Here is an 18,425-nt window from a genome sequence, read left to right on the forward strand (position 1 = left end):
TGGTCTTCAACCGACCGAAATTTACCCACACTACTCCGCTCCTCCGCGACCTTCACTGGTTACCGGTGGCCGCCCGCATCCGCTTCAAAACATTGGTACTTGCGTACCGTGCTGCGAACAGATCGGGTCCAGTCTACATCCAGGACATGGTCAAACCGTACACCCCAGCCCGTTCACTTCGCTCGGCTTCTGCCAATCTGCTTGTAGCTCCTTCACTTCGAGCTAAATCACGACTGTTTGCTGTGCTGGCTCCTCATTGGTGGAACGAGCTCCCCATTGACATCAGGACAGCAGAAAGTCTCTACATCTTCCGGCGCAAACTAAAAACACATCTCTTTCGACTATACCTTGAATAGGTAGCACTTAAATGCCGTAGTAGCACTTAAATGTCCCTTACCGATAGCACTTCAGTAGCACTTAAATGGCACTTACGGATAGTACTTTGTAGTTTGACTTTATTGAAGAAATTGTACTTGCTTGATTCTTGTTGTTCTGAGTTTGGACTCACGGTTTAATGCACTTATTGTAAGTCGCTTTGGATAAAAGCGTCAGCTAAATGACATGTAATAATAATGTAATATCTGGCTTCAGACAAAAATACTTCATTAAACTCTCATTGGGAAAACTTCATTTCGGGTTAATTCAAGAAATGTATGTTTCACTTTTCCTAAAAAACTTGACAGAAATGTGACAGAAAGCCTATCTCCTCAACATTGAAGATTTCAGTAACTAGTATGTGTTCCTCTCTACAGTCGCACAGTAGTTTCATCTCTTCGAGATGTATGTGACTTTAGTGTGATTCAAATGGACTATAACGGAACGAATAAGCCATCCAACGTAATGACATTACTTCCCTCTGTGATGGTTAACTGTGTATCCTCAGCCCGGCCACAGCGCATGCCCCTGGGCGGCAGAAGGGGGAGGGGCTAGAAGGTGGGCCGACAACTGTGGGCAAGTGTGGTGTGTGCGTGCGTGTTTGTGTGTGTTCGTCTCAACGAAGCACGAAATGTGTCTCCTCTCAGCAAAGACACACCAGAGTAACGGGAGACGTACTGATCAACGGTTATTTTAATATTCAAAGTTTTTTGATTTTGTCGCCTTGAGACTGTGTCGATGTTCCACTCTGTATATTAAAACATTCCGCCTGTGAAACGCAATATTTATTAGAGCTGCCGACTTCGTTTCTACCAAAGAGTGTCTGCTTCCCCTCCCCTCGATGAAGCGCTGCGATGCCCTCTGATTTTATATCCCTCCTCAGCTCGGACCTCGACCTCAATTCCCCCAAATCTCTATACTCAAAAGGTAAGACTTTCCTAAACACACGTTACCATTAGGGCACCGCCCCGGTTGTTTAACTTGACGTATTGTGAATGTCTCGATCGCTCCCGTTAAGCTGCTAGCTAGCAGGAGTTAGCTTTTCTGCGTTAGCCGACCAAGCTAGCAGTTAGTTAGCCGGATTTGGCTTGAGCGTTGGCGTGCACCTGGTTGGCTGGCTGGCGGTGTCACATGCGTGGAAGACCACGACGCGTTAGGCGGCTCGTCTAAATATAACAGATGCTATCGATAGCAGTCGATTCGTTATTAATGTGCGGTCTCGTCTGATGGCGAGCTTTAGGTTAGTTAGGTAAGCGACGTACTACCCACTGGCCACAGCCGCCACATTGTCCATTGGTTGGATGTAATAAATGCTGTGGTCGGATTCTGCGAAGATGTGTGTATGTGCGCGCGTGTGTATGCTTATATCGCGAGAAAATGTCGTACACGCATGTATGTTGTCCTCCTTGGGTGACAGCCCCTCTGGTTTAACGGAATTGAGTCAGAGTTTGTCCGCCTCGTAATTTAATGCAGTTTGGGGCACATGAATGCTCGGGCGATTGTCAGTGCCCCTTGACAGGATAAATAGTGCTGCCACTCGTGCCAACATTGTATATATAATACGTTTCGGACACATGCCAGCCAGCTCTTAGTTGTATTTGTAGGAGGGTGTTGCTACATCAACTAAGAACTAGACCGTTAACTTAGGTGGGTGGCTTTCAGCAGCACTGTGTCTGCAGGTTAATTTCCTCTTCTGTTACCAAGCGTATCAACTTCATGTGTAAGGGAACTGTCTGTGAATCTGCCACTCAACACTCATCTATCATGCCATTGCTTATTCATGTACTGGCCTTGTGTGGTATGTGGTGTTGTTGTTGTTCTGCTCTTAAAGTGGAGACTTACAGATTTCTGCATTATGATTGGACACTGACTTCCTGTTATTTTACCACCTGGTTTTAGATGTAGTTCACATTGTGATGTTTAACAAATAGCATTTACACCAAATACAATCTGTACCTGCCAGCTGTTGGACCTGCTGTTCTTACATCTGTCTATCTGCTATGTATAGGGTGCTCATGAGCTAGCAGAAAGCACTGCTATGTGACCCTGAAATGCTCAGTTGAGCCTACCATATGGTCACACTGTCTCACGTTTATTTATATCTCAGCAATTGTGTGTGTGCTTGCGTAGTGGTCAAGGTAGGAGACATGCTCATCAACAATCTAGTGGGAGACCTCTTGTACTGTATTCCAGCCAGTAAGAAAGAGGTAAATGTGAAACCTCAATAGTGACCCAAACCTTGTTCTCTTTAGACTAAAAATAAATGATAATAGTAGTAATAATAATCTAGTACATTTTCACATGTCAGGTCTTTTAATTTGCCAACTCTGACTCTGGGAACCACTTTCAGGATTTGTTTCATCTTGCATCCATGTGACACACATTATGGATTTAGCATTAACTATGTGTCAGTGACAAAATACTGGGGGCTGTGGGTTCAAAATGAATGAACCCACAGCCTATTTGCATGTTATAGTGTTTAAAATATACATTGGAATACCATGATATTATAAACAGTTAAACACAAAATCTGACTTTATTTTTGTTGTTGTTTAAGTGGGCCTGAACTGAATGTATTCATTTCCGTTTATGCATCCATTAGGCTCAATTTACTGTCAGTCACCTGAGACCGATGAGAAGAAATGAAAGTGCACCCTGGAAAGAATCCTTTCAAAGCATGCTGCCTCATAACTTTTATTGACACATGCATGTCTGTTATTTGTTTATTCACTGCCCCTTTGTAAGATAGCCCAGTGGTTCGTTCAGGCTAGATTGACTACCACAAAGCTTGTGTTAAAAAATCAGATCAAAATGCATATGGCATGCATTACTGTAGCTTTTACGGACATGTAAACTAGATGTTCAAAGAAGTAATTGGGTTATATCTTAAGCTGGAACCACTGATCTGGTTTATCGGCTCTACTTAAGCAGGCGCATGGAGAGACAAATATAGTATCTAGCCATTCATTGCCAGTATAATTCAGTGTCGAGGTAAACAGTGATGGTGTATATAACCAAAAATGGCATTCTTTGTGTGCAGGGAGTAGCTTGTTGTCTGCACTCTGACTTGAGCATATCGTTATGAGTTTCAAGTGTGTAATTAAAGGAGCCATTTTTGGGCACTGAGACACATTCTCAGCCTGCATATTTTTTTCATTTGCAACAAAAACATAGCCATCATGTATTGTCTATTCATCTGTCATCCCCCATCTTGGCGCAAGCCAGCTGCAAAGAATACAAATGGACTGGTGACCTTGCCATTTGGGAAAACCTTGAAGGCATGTGTAATGTGAGCAGTGCATAACTTTGAGATGAGGTAATTGAATTGTTCTAAGTGTATGTTTAGTGTGTTGCAGCCTACTTTTTTGGGCAAACGCGGTCAAGAGCTGTGCACATAAACTGCACAGATGTCATCTGACTTCTATAAAAGCAAATGGAGATTCACACTCATATCCCTGAGCAGATCAGTGTCAACAATTCAATTGGCAACAGTTAAACTTCATATTTCTTTTCAACTGAGATTTATAAGTAAGGCTAGCATTATATATTCTCTTGGTAATTTACAATGCAGGGATGTGTGGTAGTCCAGGGTAAGCACCTTTTTCTGTCTACAAAATAAAAGCCGGTAAATGAAGAGCAAAAGCCTTGATTAGTGACTAACACGTATGCCCCATTTAGACAAACATGTGACATGGTGTAGTCTCCTTTTGATCTGTCCAGTGCCTGTCATCCAACCTGGATGCCCAGCTCGGTGAACAGACATCTTTATTATGTAATATAATGACTTTTTTTTTTGGCAAGAATATATATATAAAAAATAACCCACTGCTGCAGATGTAGTGTGAGTCTGTGAATGGTGACGACATGTATAAGTGAATGCCTGTCATTGGATATGAATGGGCTCCAGGCAGGTTGAACATGCTCTCAGTACTAGACACGCTTCATACCCACATCTCCTGTGTGAAAAGGGTTATATTCTAGACTGAGGTCATGTCGGGTTGCCAGTCAGTCTGTAATGCATCCCTGCACAAAGACTCTTCTCAACGACAACAGACACAGATGGAGGATTATCGCGTAGATCACGCACACTTTGCTATTTGTGTAAATACGCTGTCATGATTTGTCTGGTTTACACGGTCTGCAGGTGTCTTTTGTGAAAGTGTCACTGAGCCATGTTTTACTTTTATTTTCTAAAGGGACATTAAGAGGACTCTCTTCACAGAGAGGTCTGTGAATAAGGTTATCACAACTTTTTCTATATTTTGATCGAAACATTGCTGATGAATTTTTCAAATGAAATTTGTTGGCACTTGGAGCACCAACAAGCTAATGCCATTCCGCTCCATATAATACCCATCAGCTATGGATAAAGAGTAGAGCGTGGAGCTGGCCTCCATCTCAATGTTTTACGTTTGCCTCTCTGTGTGAACGAGAGTATTGTGTGGCTCTTTGTGTGAACTGTGGTGTTTTTTGTGTTGTCACTCCTTCAACAGCATCATTGATGTCACAGAAGTGCCAGATCATGTGTTTCACCATTCTTCTGGTGCTAAGTCATAGTTGAGTATCAGATGACGACTACACATGCCGGGGCTGGCAATGCACAGCTGAAATATCCATGTCAGGGTTGGGTGGGTTCCTGTTTCTTAGCAACCTCATCATGTGTTTATCTGCCATCGAGTGCAGTTAATTCCAGTGTAGCTGCAGTGGTAATAAACTACTAGGAGTCATATTGCCATCAAATATCAAGACATTTCTCTGTGGGTCGTATTACACTAAACTCATGGGAGGCTAATTTAGATAATTATAAGATAGCCTGTGTTGTGTTACTGTTGACAGCTACATTATTTTGTATATGTAGGAAAAACTGATCACGAGACCCGAGTATGCTTTCCGTCCCATTTAAGAATTGCTCACTCTGTTGGGTCTTGAACATTTTTGGAGCCAGTGTCTGGCTGTTATTAGTGGTACTGCATCTTAAGGCAATTCTGCACTGGGTTCAGTTTTTTGACACTCAGAAGTACATAATTGCTTTGTGACAGCAAAAGTAGATACCTCTCTGTCCTTTTTTTAATTTAATTTTGTATAAATGGTGGATCATTTTACCATAAAGGTTGTACATTTAAATGGGCTCCATTTCTGAACAGGCTTAAACCAGAACTACTGAACTCGGAACATTTCTACTTGTGAAGAGTGGATAATCTTTTTTGTTGTTTGGTCCTGTAGCAAACAATAATATTCAGAGCCTAATTTGTCTTCTCCCGCTCATCCTTTATGACAGAGTCGGTATATGACCTCCTCCCCAAAGAGCTCCAGCTCCAGCTGTCGTCCACCCAGACAGACCCACCCACCATGAGCCAGAAGAGTGGGGGAGAGGCGGGACCTCCCCCCTCTGCAGCCTTGGCTTCAGGTGAGCTACCTGCTAAGTTCACCCAAGACAGCGGTGGTGAAGAAACTCATATGACCTTGTATCAGTGTCTGGGGGAAACTTCACCCTTTCACCAGTTCCAGAGACAATATTTGTGACTTTGAGATTATAAAATGCTAGTATAAAATGTATCTTTCTCTCAATTACTTCAATACTGCTGGCATCGCAAGGCAGGGTGATATTAGATTTCCCTTGGGTATATCAGGGGTTTCGCTGGTTCCATGAGGTTAGGGTGGTACCCATTCGAGGGTGGTGGCAGAGTGTTAGAAAAGGGATTTTTACAGATGGACTTGAACTGTATATGAATATATTTTGGGCTTCTCAAACTGTATTAAAGGAACCACCAATTACTTAAAATCGGTTGTCATTGTTTTGCTTAGTCCTGTCTGACTTGTCGATGTTAGGGGACCCTGGAAGGTACTTTCTTTTCAAATTCTAGCAGCGGCATAGGAAGAGGCATGGCTTACCATGACTCAGTATGTTGGGGCTTTGGTATTCACTCAAACTGAAACTCCAATATGTGCCTGCAGCTCTTTAAAACAATTGTATAGTTTTAGTCTAACTTCTAAAACTCTGTTATCTAACTAACCTATACCTTGCTAGTGGCAGTTACTATAATGTAAGAATCTTAATGGCTTCAATGTAATCGAAGTCACTCACAGCCTTTTAATGTGCATTAACTGCATGCTAACACAGCTTGTTCTTTCTCATTTCACTAATTTCTTTCAGCAGCACCACTGTGATGCTTTTGCTAAATGCGTTCATTTCATTCTGCTTTTTAGGCCATTAAAAAAAGAAAAATCAGGTGCATGCCTCATAACCGATCCATGTATTTCCCGTTAAGCATGTCATCTCCGACATCCCTCATGTTGTGACATACTGGGCTCCACAGTCTGTGTATTAGCATTTTTTTTTTTACCAGCACATCTCTCTGATTGTCTAGTTTTTAATATGTTTTCTTATTAAATATTTCAACGAGTGCCTAAAAGAGAAAACAGCCTGTGCACATTTGATTTATATGCGCATTGTCATCCACACATACTCTTTTACACACTCATACATCAGGAGGTCATCAAATAATTTATTGAGGTGTCAAACTTGTGGCGCTTTGCAGCCAAATGATTAATCTATTCCATGTTACAAATCAGTCGATACTGTCGGTAGTTATGAAGGTTCTGTCTCTTTATCAAACAGTGAAGTTGCCCCTAGCAAGCATTGGACTGTCTTTTAAATATCCCTTTAGAAAGCCAAAAGAATATGGTCTGATTTTGGATCATAGTTCAGGGCAGCCAACATCAGCTAAACTCTGAAGGATTCCAGTCTTGAGTTTCCTCTAGAGAGCAAATTAACTGAGAGTGCTTTCGTTAATTCTACCTTTTTAACTATCCTGTTTGACCCAGCTGGCCCTAAGCGGTGCTGATCAAAAGCACGACTACTGTAATGTCCGTTGAATCTAACCAAATACACATGCTTCAAGATGTCTTTAAATGATCAACTTCAAAAGTGACTTCTTCAGTATATGAACTCATCCAATTTACTGATTGACAGAAGTTGAATCTTCTCATTGGCTGTCTCGTTTTTATTGCAGGAAGTTCCCTCTGAGGCAGGGAGTGTCTGCATATAAAATGGTCTGCAGTTCACTGCTCCATAGGTCAGAGGCTTGTTTATTCTGTCTCCATGGCTACGCTCAGTCCCAACCAAATCTTCCAATTGGCATGCGCAAACTACTGTTTACTACTGAATGCACATTGCACAAACTGTACTATAACCCTGGCAAATTTGGTGCCACCTTACCAGCTTGCAAATTTGGCTATACAAGAAAGTTTGACCAGATTTTGTCATGTTTCTTTCTGGTAATGTGTATGTAACAATTTGTAGCTTGCTTTTGTTTTTGTAAACAAAGCATGTCAGTTTCGTCACATTGATTTTAATTGAGTACGGTTTTGTAGGAATCAAATCATTGTGGGACCTATAGTACCCTTCTCAACTTTAACTTCAGGATATTTGATCAATTCTTGACAGCTCTGGCATGCACAGTGAGAGCATATAGCCCACAACAGTCTGTTGAAATAAGAGTTGGGAAGAGGGGAAATCAATACAAATCATGCACAAATTCAGCTGCTTGAATGGGACTACTAGCCTTCACTGTGCTGAGCATATGTGCTAACTTAATTATTTGTATATACTACTACAGATGCCACCTCTTCCACCTCCAGCCCCTCTGCCTCTTCATCCATGTCCATGGGAGTCCCATCCACTGGCTCCTCTACCTCATCCTCAGACCATCTCAAGGCTGCCCAGCATCTCCACTCCACCGGAGGGGATGGGGCTGGACCTTCAGAGATTCCAGGTATGGAGGGTGCTGTATCTGCCCCCAGCAGAGGCAACAGTGGAGCAAACACTGCAACGGGAGACATAGGGTCAGGAGTGTTGTCAGGGCTAGGGGTCCAGCAGCCTCAGAACACCCCATCAAAACGGAGGCCTGTGTTGAGCATATCCCCGCCACCCGAGGACCTATTTGACGACAGCCAGATGTCCAGCCAAGACGAGCCCGCCATATCTGGTCCAACAGGTCCAGACTCCGAGCATAGCAGCAGCATGTGGGCTGATGACTCCGTCTCCAACTTCAGCTTGACCAGCTCATTCTCCTACAACGACAACACAGAGGTGCCACGCAAGTCTAGAAAACGCACCCCTCGCCAACGGCCTGGGCCCAAGCCTGCTCCTCCAGAGGACAGCATGGATGTGTTTGATGCTGACAGCGCCAAGGCCCCTCACTTTGTCCTATCTCAGCTGGGCACAGACAAGAACAGTCCTATAGCCAGGTGGAGTGACCTACATTTTAACTCATTGTACCTCTGTAGGAATACAGTCAATGTAATTTATTATTTGTTGAGTCGGGGGTAATATTAATTCGACCATGTGATTTCTTTTCCCTTTTTTTTGTCCTGCAGCTCTCTTGAAGCAGGACCTGCAGGGAAGGGTGGGTCACTGTCTACTCAGTACCCCCAGAGGAGTGATGGGAAAGAGCTAAAGATCCTGGTGCAGCCGGAGACCCAACACAGAGCGCGCTACTTGACCGAGGGCAGCAGAGGTTCTGTCAAAGACCGCACACAGCAGGGATTCCCCACTGTCAAGGTTTGACACAGAAGTTCACCTGCTGATTCTTGACAAAAAAATATTAGCACCGAAGTTGGAGGTGTTTTGAATGAGGCCAAAAATACACAGGACACGTGGTGTGGAGTACTGTGCTCCACAAGAGAATGCTCATACCAGTCCCAGAAGCATTCACCCACTAAACAATACCCATATTCACATTTTTGTTTTGAGACACTTCAAAAGCTTTATTTTACAATGGCCTGCTGTTTCCTGTGTGGTACAAAGTTATTTGGCAAATGAACAACAGACCAAATGTTCAGATGGCAAATAATAGAAAAACTAGATCATCCTATTGTAACTGTTACTGATAAATCTGGGCAGGGAAGTGAAGGAATATTACCTGAGCTAAGCAGCTCCCAGCTGCTAATGTGTGTAAAATATGAAGCGCTCAATAGAACAACCATGACATTTCTTGGTGTACATGTAGCAAATATGTTAGAAGTTTTTACTTTGAACAAATTATTGTTCTTATTTTGTGATATAATTGAACTACACTTTATGCTGTGTATTTCCCTTGTTTACTTTTGTGAGATCCATGCAAGGAGAAAGAAGATCAAACTCTTTTTGTCAAACCTAGCAATCATTATCTCATTACATTGCACTTTTCAGTATGCATTGTTTTTTGCTTCGTGGATCCTTTAGTAAGGAAGCATCACACAGAATGAGTTTTGCATTAGTTCATGTCCTGTGTGTGCCTTGGGTTTAAAACCACTTGATTCTATAATGACCCATTTCTATTATTAGTGAAGGTCAATTTAAGTTATTAACATACACTTAATTTTTTTCTGTCCCCAGTTGGAAGGCATGAGTGAACCAGTTGTGCTGCAGGTGTTTGTAGCAAATGATGCAGGCAGAGTGAAGCCTCACGGTTTCTACCAGGCATGCAGAGTGACAGGCCGCAACACCACTGCCTGCAAGGAGGTTGACATAGAGGGTACCACTGTCATTGAGATTCCTCTGGAGCCCAGCAATGACATGACACTTGCGTAAGTGGTTCTTTTTTGTGGATAATTGCTACCAGGTTATGCTTACACTGGGTTGATGTTTAAGCAGTTCTTGGTGTGTCATGTATTCCCCATCCATGGCTGTTTCTACAGGGTGGACCGTGTAGGAATTTTGAAGCTGCGTAATGCAGATGTGGAGGCCCGTATTGGTGTGGCAGGGTCCAAGAAGAAGAGCACTCGGGCCAGACTGGCCTTCAGAGTCAATATCCCCCAACCTGATGGATCCGTACTGACTCTACAGGTTGCCTCATCAGCCATCCTCTGCAGTGAGTAGTTCAAGCACAATATTAAGCTACAAACGTAACAGCTGCTACCAGGCTTCATGAGGCTAAATGCTGGGGGATGTTGAGTTTCCAGTGATGTGTGGTGTTTTTCTGTTGTCAAGCATAGCATTAAAGAGGATGGCCAAAGAGCATTGGTCTTATCAGACTGTAGAACTGTTTATGTTAGTCTTCCACATGCCTTCTGGCAAACACTAGCCCAGATGTTATGTGAGTTTTGATTCATTGACTGTTGTGTCATTCTCCAGCCCAGCCAGCAGGAGTTCCAGAGATCCTGAAGAAGAGTCTTCACAGCTACTCCGTGAGAGGAGGAGAGGAAGTTTTTATCATCGGAAAGAACTTCCTCAAAGGAACCAAAGTTGTTTTTCAGGAGAATATTGCAGGTGCTGTAGCCAGCTTGGTGTTGTCAGTGTTGTCTTTGTCTCATTGTAATTTGTGTGGATATGGTTTTCTGCTTTCTGATGACAGAAGAAGAAAAATATTTTGTTTTATTTGCAGATGATAATTCCTGGCAGGCTGAGGCAAAGATAGACATGGACCTTTTCCACCAGGTAAATTAAGCTGCAGTATCAAACCTGCCTGCTTTCATCGACTTTACAGAATTTGTGATTGCCCTTTTGGATCTCTAATGTTTTCCAGAACCATTTGATAGTGACAGTCCCGCCATTCCACAACCAGTCAGTCACTTCTCCTGTTTCTGTGGGGATCTTCGTGATGACTAATGCTGGTAGATCACATGACGCCCAGCCCTTCACCTATACTCCAGACTCAGGTACAGCCACCAGCTGAAGTGTATGCTAATCCCATTTTTAAGACACTGTTACCATATTATTATGAGGGAAAATGCTACTTGCATTGGTTGTATAAATTAGTTACAGTTGCAGCAGATGTGTTTACATGAACGGTGTTGGTATTGCTGAAATGCCAGAAATCTTCATCGACTTTCCAGAAAAACTTAAATCACAAGAATCTGTGTTTCCTCTCTTACACACAGCTGATAACTCAAATGTCCGGACAGTAAAAACAGAGGGGCCCTCCATGGTCAAGACGTGTATATTTGATGGCCAGATCAAATCTTTATCATCTGAGCAAACTGACAGCTCTGCTGCTCCTTCCAAACGGCAAGAGGACACACCAATGGAAGTGTCTAGTAATCCACCGTGCACTGATGTCTTTAAGGTAAGATCCCATTCATTCTCAAAAAAAGTGGAATCAAAATATCTACTTCAGAAATGCAGTTTGTAACATCTGTTTCGTCCCATAGTCATCCCCTGACCCTCATGTCACGGTGCAGCAGACACTGGAGCTCAGCTCTAGTCCTAATCCAGGTGGAGAGTCCTTTCAGAGCCCAATGCCCCTCCAACCTGAAGATGTGGAGCTTGCCCAGGCACCCCCTGTCTTCCCTAGCCTAGAGTCTCTCAGCGCCATACAAAAACAGGACATTGCCCCCCCGACCTCCTTTCCAGTGCCGGGCGATACTACAATCCCACCTGTGACACCCGAAGTCCCCCAGCAATTCCTGCGAGATCCTCAGGACAGCATACCTCCTGAGAGTTCCAATAATAGTGGAGGGCTGGTAGTTGTGGCCATGCCCCAGATAGCAACTCCTTCTCAGCCCCAGCCCCAACAGTCACAGGTTCCCCTGTTCCCCCAAGAAGAGGTGGCCCAGCTGGAGAGGGCAGTGAGGGAGCTACAGGCTGGAGGTAACACCACATTCCAGCAGGTGTTGGAGGCGGCTGTAGCCCAGCAGCAGCTCAACTCTGTGCTGTACAGCCCCACCCCCTCTGCAGACTCCCTTCAACAGCATGTCCAGGAGAACATGAATAGCCTTAGATTGGGAACCACAGATAATTCACTATCAACACAGAGACAGCTACAGATACAACAACAGCAACAGCAGCAACATCAGCTACAGCAGCAACATCAGCTACAGCAGCAACAGCAGCAACAGCAGATACAGCAACAACAGCAGATACAACAACAACAGATACAACAACAGTTTCAACAGCATCAACAACTGCAGCAACAACAGCAAATCCTCGGTAACCTTCAGCATCAACAGCAGCAACACATACAGCAACAACAACAACAACAACAACAGCAGCAAGTTCTTGGCAACATGCAGATCCAACAGCAACTTATATTACAGCCACAAGACCAGCAGCAGCAAATCATGGAGAATATTCAACAGCAACAACAGTTGCAACAAAGTCAGACACAACAAGTCCTTAGCAACATCCAACTTCAGGATCAGCAACAACAAAATCAAATACTTAACAATTTACAACAACATCAGCTACAACAACAACAACAGCAACAACAGCAGCAGCAGCAAAATCAAGCGTTGAGCAACTTGCAACAACTACAAGAGCAGCAGGTGTTGGAGAACTTGCAGCAGCACCTTCAGGCTGAGTTGCTTCAACCCCAAATCCACTCCTCCCCCCAAGTACAGCAGCCAGTGTCCCTCCTTCAACAGGCTGGAGAGCTGCTCACCATTCAGACCAGCTTCCCAACACAGCCTCCATCCCACACATCTCCCCCACAACAGCTCTTTCATTCGCCCCGACCCCTGGCTGAGAACCAGGGCTCCCAACAGCAGGTCCAGGCTGCCCTGCTCCAGAATACGCTGACTGTTCTGACTAGTGGCAGCCTCAACTCGGAGCAGCAGCCTACAGGGTCAACTCTATACCTGTCCCCAAACCCTCAGCCCCAACAACAGCAGCTGGCATTCATCTCCTCAATGGAGACATCTAACGGTCAGCCCCAGTCTGTTGCAATGTTTCAGAACCAACCCCAAGCTCAACTTTCCCAAATGCAGCAACAGAGCACCCCCATGGAGCAGCAGCAGTCTCCGCAACAGAGTCAACAACAGCCACCACAGCTTGCAATGGGCCAGCAGAGCTCCTTGTTCCAATGTATCCCAAACCACTCACAGGCCAACCCTGTCCCTCAGGGCCAGCTTTCCCAACCCCAACAGACGGGTCTCCTCCTTTGCACCACAGATCTTAATCCCCAGGCTATTCCCCCAACTATTCTCTTCAGTACCCAGACCCAAGGCCCTTCACCTATGGGGAGCATCCGTGTTGGAATCCAACAGCCAGACCCAGCAGAGCCCATGTCCTTCCAAGACCAGAGCTCCTCAGGCAGCAACTCGACATCCACTGAGAACCAACAGCAGAGCCTGTTCCAGGAACAGCAGCCAATGCAAGTGGGCCCAAGTTCCATCAGCATCCAGAGCACTCAACCTGTGGAGCTGTTCTTGCCACAGACATCTCTGTCTAGCCTGCAGAGCACTATTGGCTCACAGGAGCTGAACAACCAGGCTCCAGTCCCTGGCACAACTATCTTTGTGGTACAGGGGGGTGTGGGCGTGGTAGCCAACCCTGGCCAGCAGCCCCCGGAGCAGCTTTTCCAGACAACTGTGGGTGGGAATGTGGCTCCACAAGGGCAGGCCAATCTGTTTGTGTTTGGTATCCAGAATGGTAAGATGATTTACAGTAAACTGTTGATTTTCTTTTGGCAATACCTTTCCCTACTGTTTGATAATAGTGAACATTTCCCCGTTCTCTTCCTCCCAGACTCACCCCAGCTGCTCAGTTCCTCTGGACCCGCCCTGCCAGCTCAGGGCCAGCCCCAGAACTCCAGCCACATGCAGCCTCTGTTGGACCAGCCCATGGTCCAAGCTGCCTCCTCAATGCCAACCACCATGCACAGCAGCTTACAGAACACCCTTCAGGCACAAATGCAGACCAGCCTACAGAATGCAATGCAGGCAAACCCACAAACTGCTCTGCAGTCCAGTTTGCAGGCAACCATAGAAACAAGCCTGCCAACTCCAATGCAGACCAATCTACAGACGCAGATACAGAACAGCTTACAGAATCAATTGCAGGCATCAATATCTGCATCGTCCAACATGGATAAAATTTAGGACCTACTGGAAAGTCTACAGAAGCAATGATTATTGATTGGACCATGTGGGCACTATGGAGAGTGACTGACTGACTGATATGTAGCCGTGTAACATCCCTACGTCAACAAACCCAACACTGGTGTGTGTGGGATGTTTTGTGTCAATGCCACACAACTTAGAAACTTTTAAGTATGTAAGATTTAAATGCCCCTTTTACCTAAAACCTAAATTATGAGGTCATGTAGCTCAGTTTTTATGGAATATTTATAATTAATTATAGCCTTCATACCATCCATTGTCCTTGAATTGAAGAATCCGCCTTTGTTATTACCCCTCTTGCAGGATCAGAGAGGCCTGTAATAACTGCTTTATCCATCCCTCTCAGAAATGCAGTGTTTTGTTGAGTGTTTTTAATAATGTGAACCTAAGATGATGAAGATGATGATGATGATGATAAACAACCTGCCAGGTTTGGTGGAAAAACTGGAAAGTGATAAAGAATGTCAGCGACAAGCAACCAGGGGAATAGTAATGTGATGGAGATGAGTCTGTACGAGCAGGCAGAGTAGATAAAACCGCCAGAAGTGAATATCAGGTTGCACATAAGTGTCCGATAAAGGTGGAATGTTATTTTGTGAGTGGACAAACTCGCCGCCGTCACTTCACTCTGAGAAGAGGTCTGAGATGTGTTTTGGTTTGTTCGTCATGTCGAAATGGGGGACATTACCTGGCATAAAAGCAGGGCTTGAATAATCAATTTAAACTTTGGACATGGATATGCATACGTCAACGATTTGACTAAAATCTACTCTGAGAGTAAAGACTATTAAATTATACATTTGTAGAATGTTTTGCCTCAATCATGTATCGGTATGAACCTGTGCCGACTCTTATCAGGAGTGTTCAAATATTGGATCAACTCCCAAAAACAAATCGCACATCAAAATGGTGATCAATACATTCTGGTGTTACAGAAAGAGGAGGAACTATTAAACACTCACAAATGAGATCCCCTTGTGAATAATGTGACTTGCCTTTTGATTTGGCACCTCCCAGTGTTTTCATAGGTTACGGCCTCATTACTGGGTTTGTAGAAGCTTTGTTGGTGAAATTTTAAGAAGCATTCAACTATATAATGTGTGTGTCTTTTATTGTTTTAAAGAAGTTGGTATCACTTACCACTTTAATGTGGATAGAAAGAAACTTTCCACCAGTGAAAATGGAGTGTTGTGTGGTTTTATAAACATTTTATCTCAAGCACTTTATAACCTCTAGCTAATCCTTATATCTGTCCACCGCTCCCTTCTGACCCAGCTGAATTTGTACTTGGAAACGTCCAGTTAAAAAAACCGAAATAACACACAGCAGTCGTCTTCGTAAAGGTAAATACATCTTTACGGAGCATTAAAAAAACATTATATTCTAATATTTCTGAATACGTATGAGGTTTAGGACAACGTTGTAGAGAATGTCTACACACTGTTGAATTCCTCTTTGTATCCAGTCTCAGTGGTCCAGTCCAGTCTGTCTAAACAAACAGCCATTCCCACAACAGCATTGTCATTTTTCAGTGTTGGAGTGGTAAGAAGGCCTTTGTGTTTCTCACACTGACAAAACACCCCAAATATTTATCGATTAATTTGGTCTGCATTGAAATGAAGGATTTTTCAAAGTATTTATTTCTGTACTATTTACTGTTACTGTCACTTGAGACTGTTTTACCTTGTGTTGTGTTAGATATTTTAGTTTTTGTCTCTGTGTTGGTACCGTGTGCTGGCCCTTGTGTTGTGAACAGGGGCCGACTGGTAGATGAAGTCTCTGTTACATAGAGGCTGCCATTTTGGTTCTATCTATGGTGCTAGGTGCAGGAAGCCACATTTCTTTCCTAGGAAGGTGAAGCCATGACCTGCCCGTCTCTGTCTCAGATTGGACACACTTGTTGCTTTCGTTTGGTTAGGTTCAGGCACGAGGAGTGAGATTGGTTAGGATAAGAACATCAGGGTAGGGTCATGCCTTTGCCATCCTAAAATAAAAAATGTAAAAAAGATACGCAGGAGTCGTGGGCTCTTCTGATGTATTTCTAGTGCATAACAGTTTGTACTTATATCAAGATTACTGAAATAAATTGTTAGTTTTGAAGCAGAGTTGCGTCCAGAGCTCGCTGTTGTGGGGTCAGACTGGAGTGCACCCAGGCATACCAAAGCTCCTGTTGTAAATCGCCGTCATCTTGTCTCATACGTGTCCTCGCATATGCCCTCATAATGTTTACTTGTTTGTACTTACTCATTTAAGTTATGCAGCTCTTTACGTGGATAGTGGTTCAGCATGTTGTTTAAGTACAAGTTTTATAAAAAATATATGTAAAGGTACTGCGTTTCATGGATCAGTTGACCTCAATAACATTTCCACCAATTTGATACATTACTCTATTTTTTTGATGCAACATAACACTGCTGTACGTTCCATATCTACAACAGTAGCCAATTTGGCGTTATCAGAAAGCCAATTTCTGAGAATTCAAATGTTAGAATAGTACTGCTCACATATGCATTTGTTTGCATTTTCATATTCATACTATTTTGTCCTGCAGCTATTAGTGATCCATTTTAAAGTAACTTATCTTTTTTAGAATTTTGTATCCATGTATCAAAATAGAGTATTTTTGTAAAACTAAACATTTTAGTTTATGCTCATAGCAAAGAATATCATTGCTGGTCTGTTTTCCTGAAATGAAGCGCAGGTTTATTGCGGTTATTGTTATTATAAGTGTGCGACTGAAATTAGAATCAAGCAAATGTGTTGGATCTTAACTGTTTTAACATCGACTTTACCCGACTTGTATACCATAATACATGGGCTAGGTTTTTCTTTTTTTGTGTGTGTGTGTGTCTTTTCTTTTTCAAATGTCATGCATCTCAAACGGCACTTTGACTCATCCATTAACTGTAGATCAGGTTTGAGCGCAGTAGTGATGTTTCCAAGCATTCCATTCCTCTTGGGGAGTTTAAGAGCACATGATGTTGCGTAACACGTAATGCCTCTTAAAGCCATAGCAACACAGAAAGCCAACCTGTGACTTCAGTTTCATGAATGTAAATTTTACCTCATGATGTGGACGTAGAGCTTGCTCTACAGCTAACATCGAACCAATTACAGTTTATAGAACATATTTTGAGGAGGTGGGCGGATTGGCACCAACTGTCATCTGTATCACTGTACATGTGTCGGATTGTTTTGTCTTGGATTGTGGTGTAATGTCATGTTTTTCACATCCAGTTTCATGTTGAGCAATCCAGGACGCTCAGTCTGACTCTTCAAATAGCCACTTCCACCTGAAAAAAACATGTGAAACATTAATTTAATGGTGGTGAAGATAGCACACAAATCTTTACAAAAATATCAGTTTTGTCCTTGAGTCATGTAAACGAATATCCATGTATATTTAAATGTGAAATATACTGCAGGGGTATCTTGAACTTCAATTGTGATGCTTTCAACAGAACTGTGTGTGCCTTGATAACTTAACTGTTACTCTGTTGTGTTTACTGGTGTCCCTTTCATGTCATTGCCATTTGGCTCCCTGTCCTTTTGTCTTCACTAGGACTGTTGAACATCGGAACAATTTTCAGTGATCGGTGAATTGTTATTTCTAAACAAGCATAACCCATACAGATATATTTTAATTTCACATTTTCTCTTTGGAAATCCATTCCAGGATATCAGTATGTACTCTCAACATAATATTGCGCAGCGTCACAAGTGAATTGTCAACTTGTCCGTTACTTTTTGTTGAAAATGTTTTTCATGCCTCCTGAGATTTGTGTATGAAGTAAAAGGGACGAGACCATGGAGATTGTTTTTATGGGAGAGCTTTCGTGTGTTGATGTGCTTGTCAACATTACTATTGTTGCTGTGAAATGCTTGAAAAGGAGCAATCATGATAAATTAACTGTTAATTGCCAATAGTGTGAGCTGTATCTTGTGTGTAATCAGTTTGCTCACTTTTCCTAGTTTGCTTTTTCTATTCACATTCTCCAACGGTTCTGTTGTATCCGTTCTGTGTAGCTTGAGCTTTAGTATCTGGCCTTAAGACTGCAGTCGGGATAAAGGTCAACCCCAGTGTGTTATCATACATCTGAACTATTATTAATATGTACTTTGCCTTGGTCTGGACATTTGTATACTCTTCGTTTATCTGTAATCCTGCTGCTACATTAAATGAATTAATAAAAATGTAAACGTCTTGATTTGCTCCTTTAAGCCATTCC

General features: G+C 43.1%; 1 protein-coding gene across 1 annotated transcript; it reads left to right on the forward strand.

Moving 5' to 3' along the window:
- The first annotated feature begins 905 nt into the window (after positions 1-905).
- nfat5a (nuclear factor of activated T cells 5a) lies at positions 906-18,417 on the forward strand. The gene is made up of 12 exons (XM_034534631.1): positions 906-1,302; positions 5,654-5,782; positions 7,995-8,625; positions 8,755-8,938; positions 9,755-9,945; positions 10,057-10,229; positions 10,493-10,627; positions 10,743-10,795; positions 10,884-11,016; positions 11,239-11,423; positions 11,509-13,726; positions 13,823-18,417. The coding sequence occupies exons 1-12, from the start codon at positions 1,230-1,232 to the stop codon at positions 14,173-14,175; spliced, it is 4,458 nt and encodes a 1,485-aa protein (XP_034390522.1). The 5' UTR covers positions 906-1,229; the 3' UTR covers positions 14,176-18,417.
- The last annotated feature ends 8 nt before the right edge of the window (positions 18,418-18,425 follow it).

Source organism: Cyclopterus lumpus, chromosome 6 (assembly GCF_009769545.1).
Source record: "Cyclopterus lumpus isolate fCycLum1 chromosome 6, fCycLum1.pri, whole genome shotgun sequence".
NCBI lineage: Eukaryota > Metazoa > Chordata > Actinopteri > Perciformes > Cyclopteridae > Cyclopterus > Cyclopterus lumpus.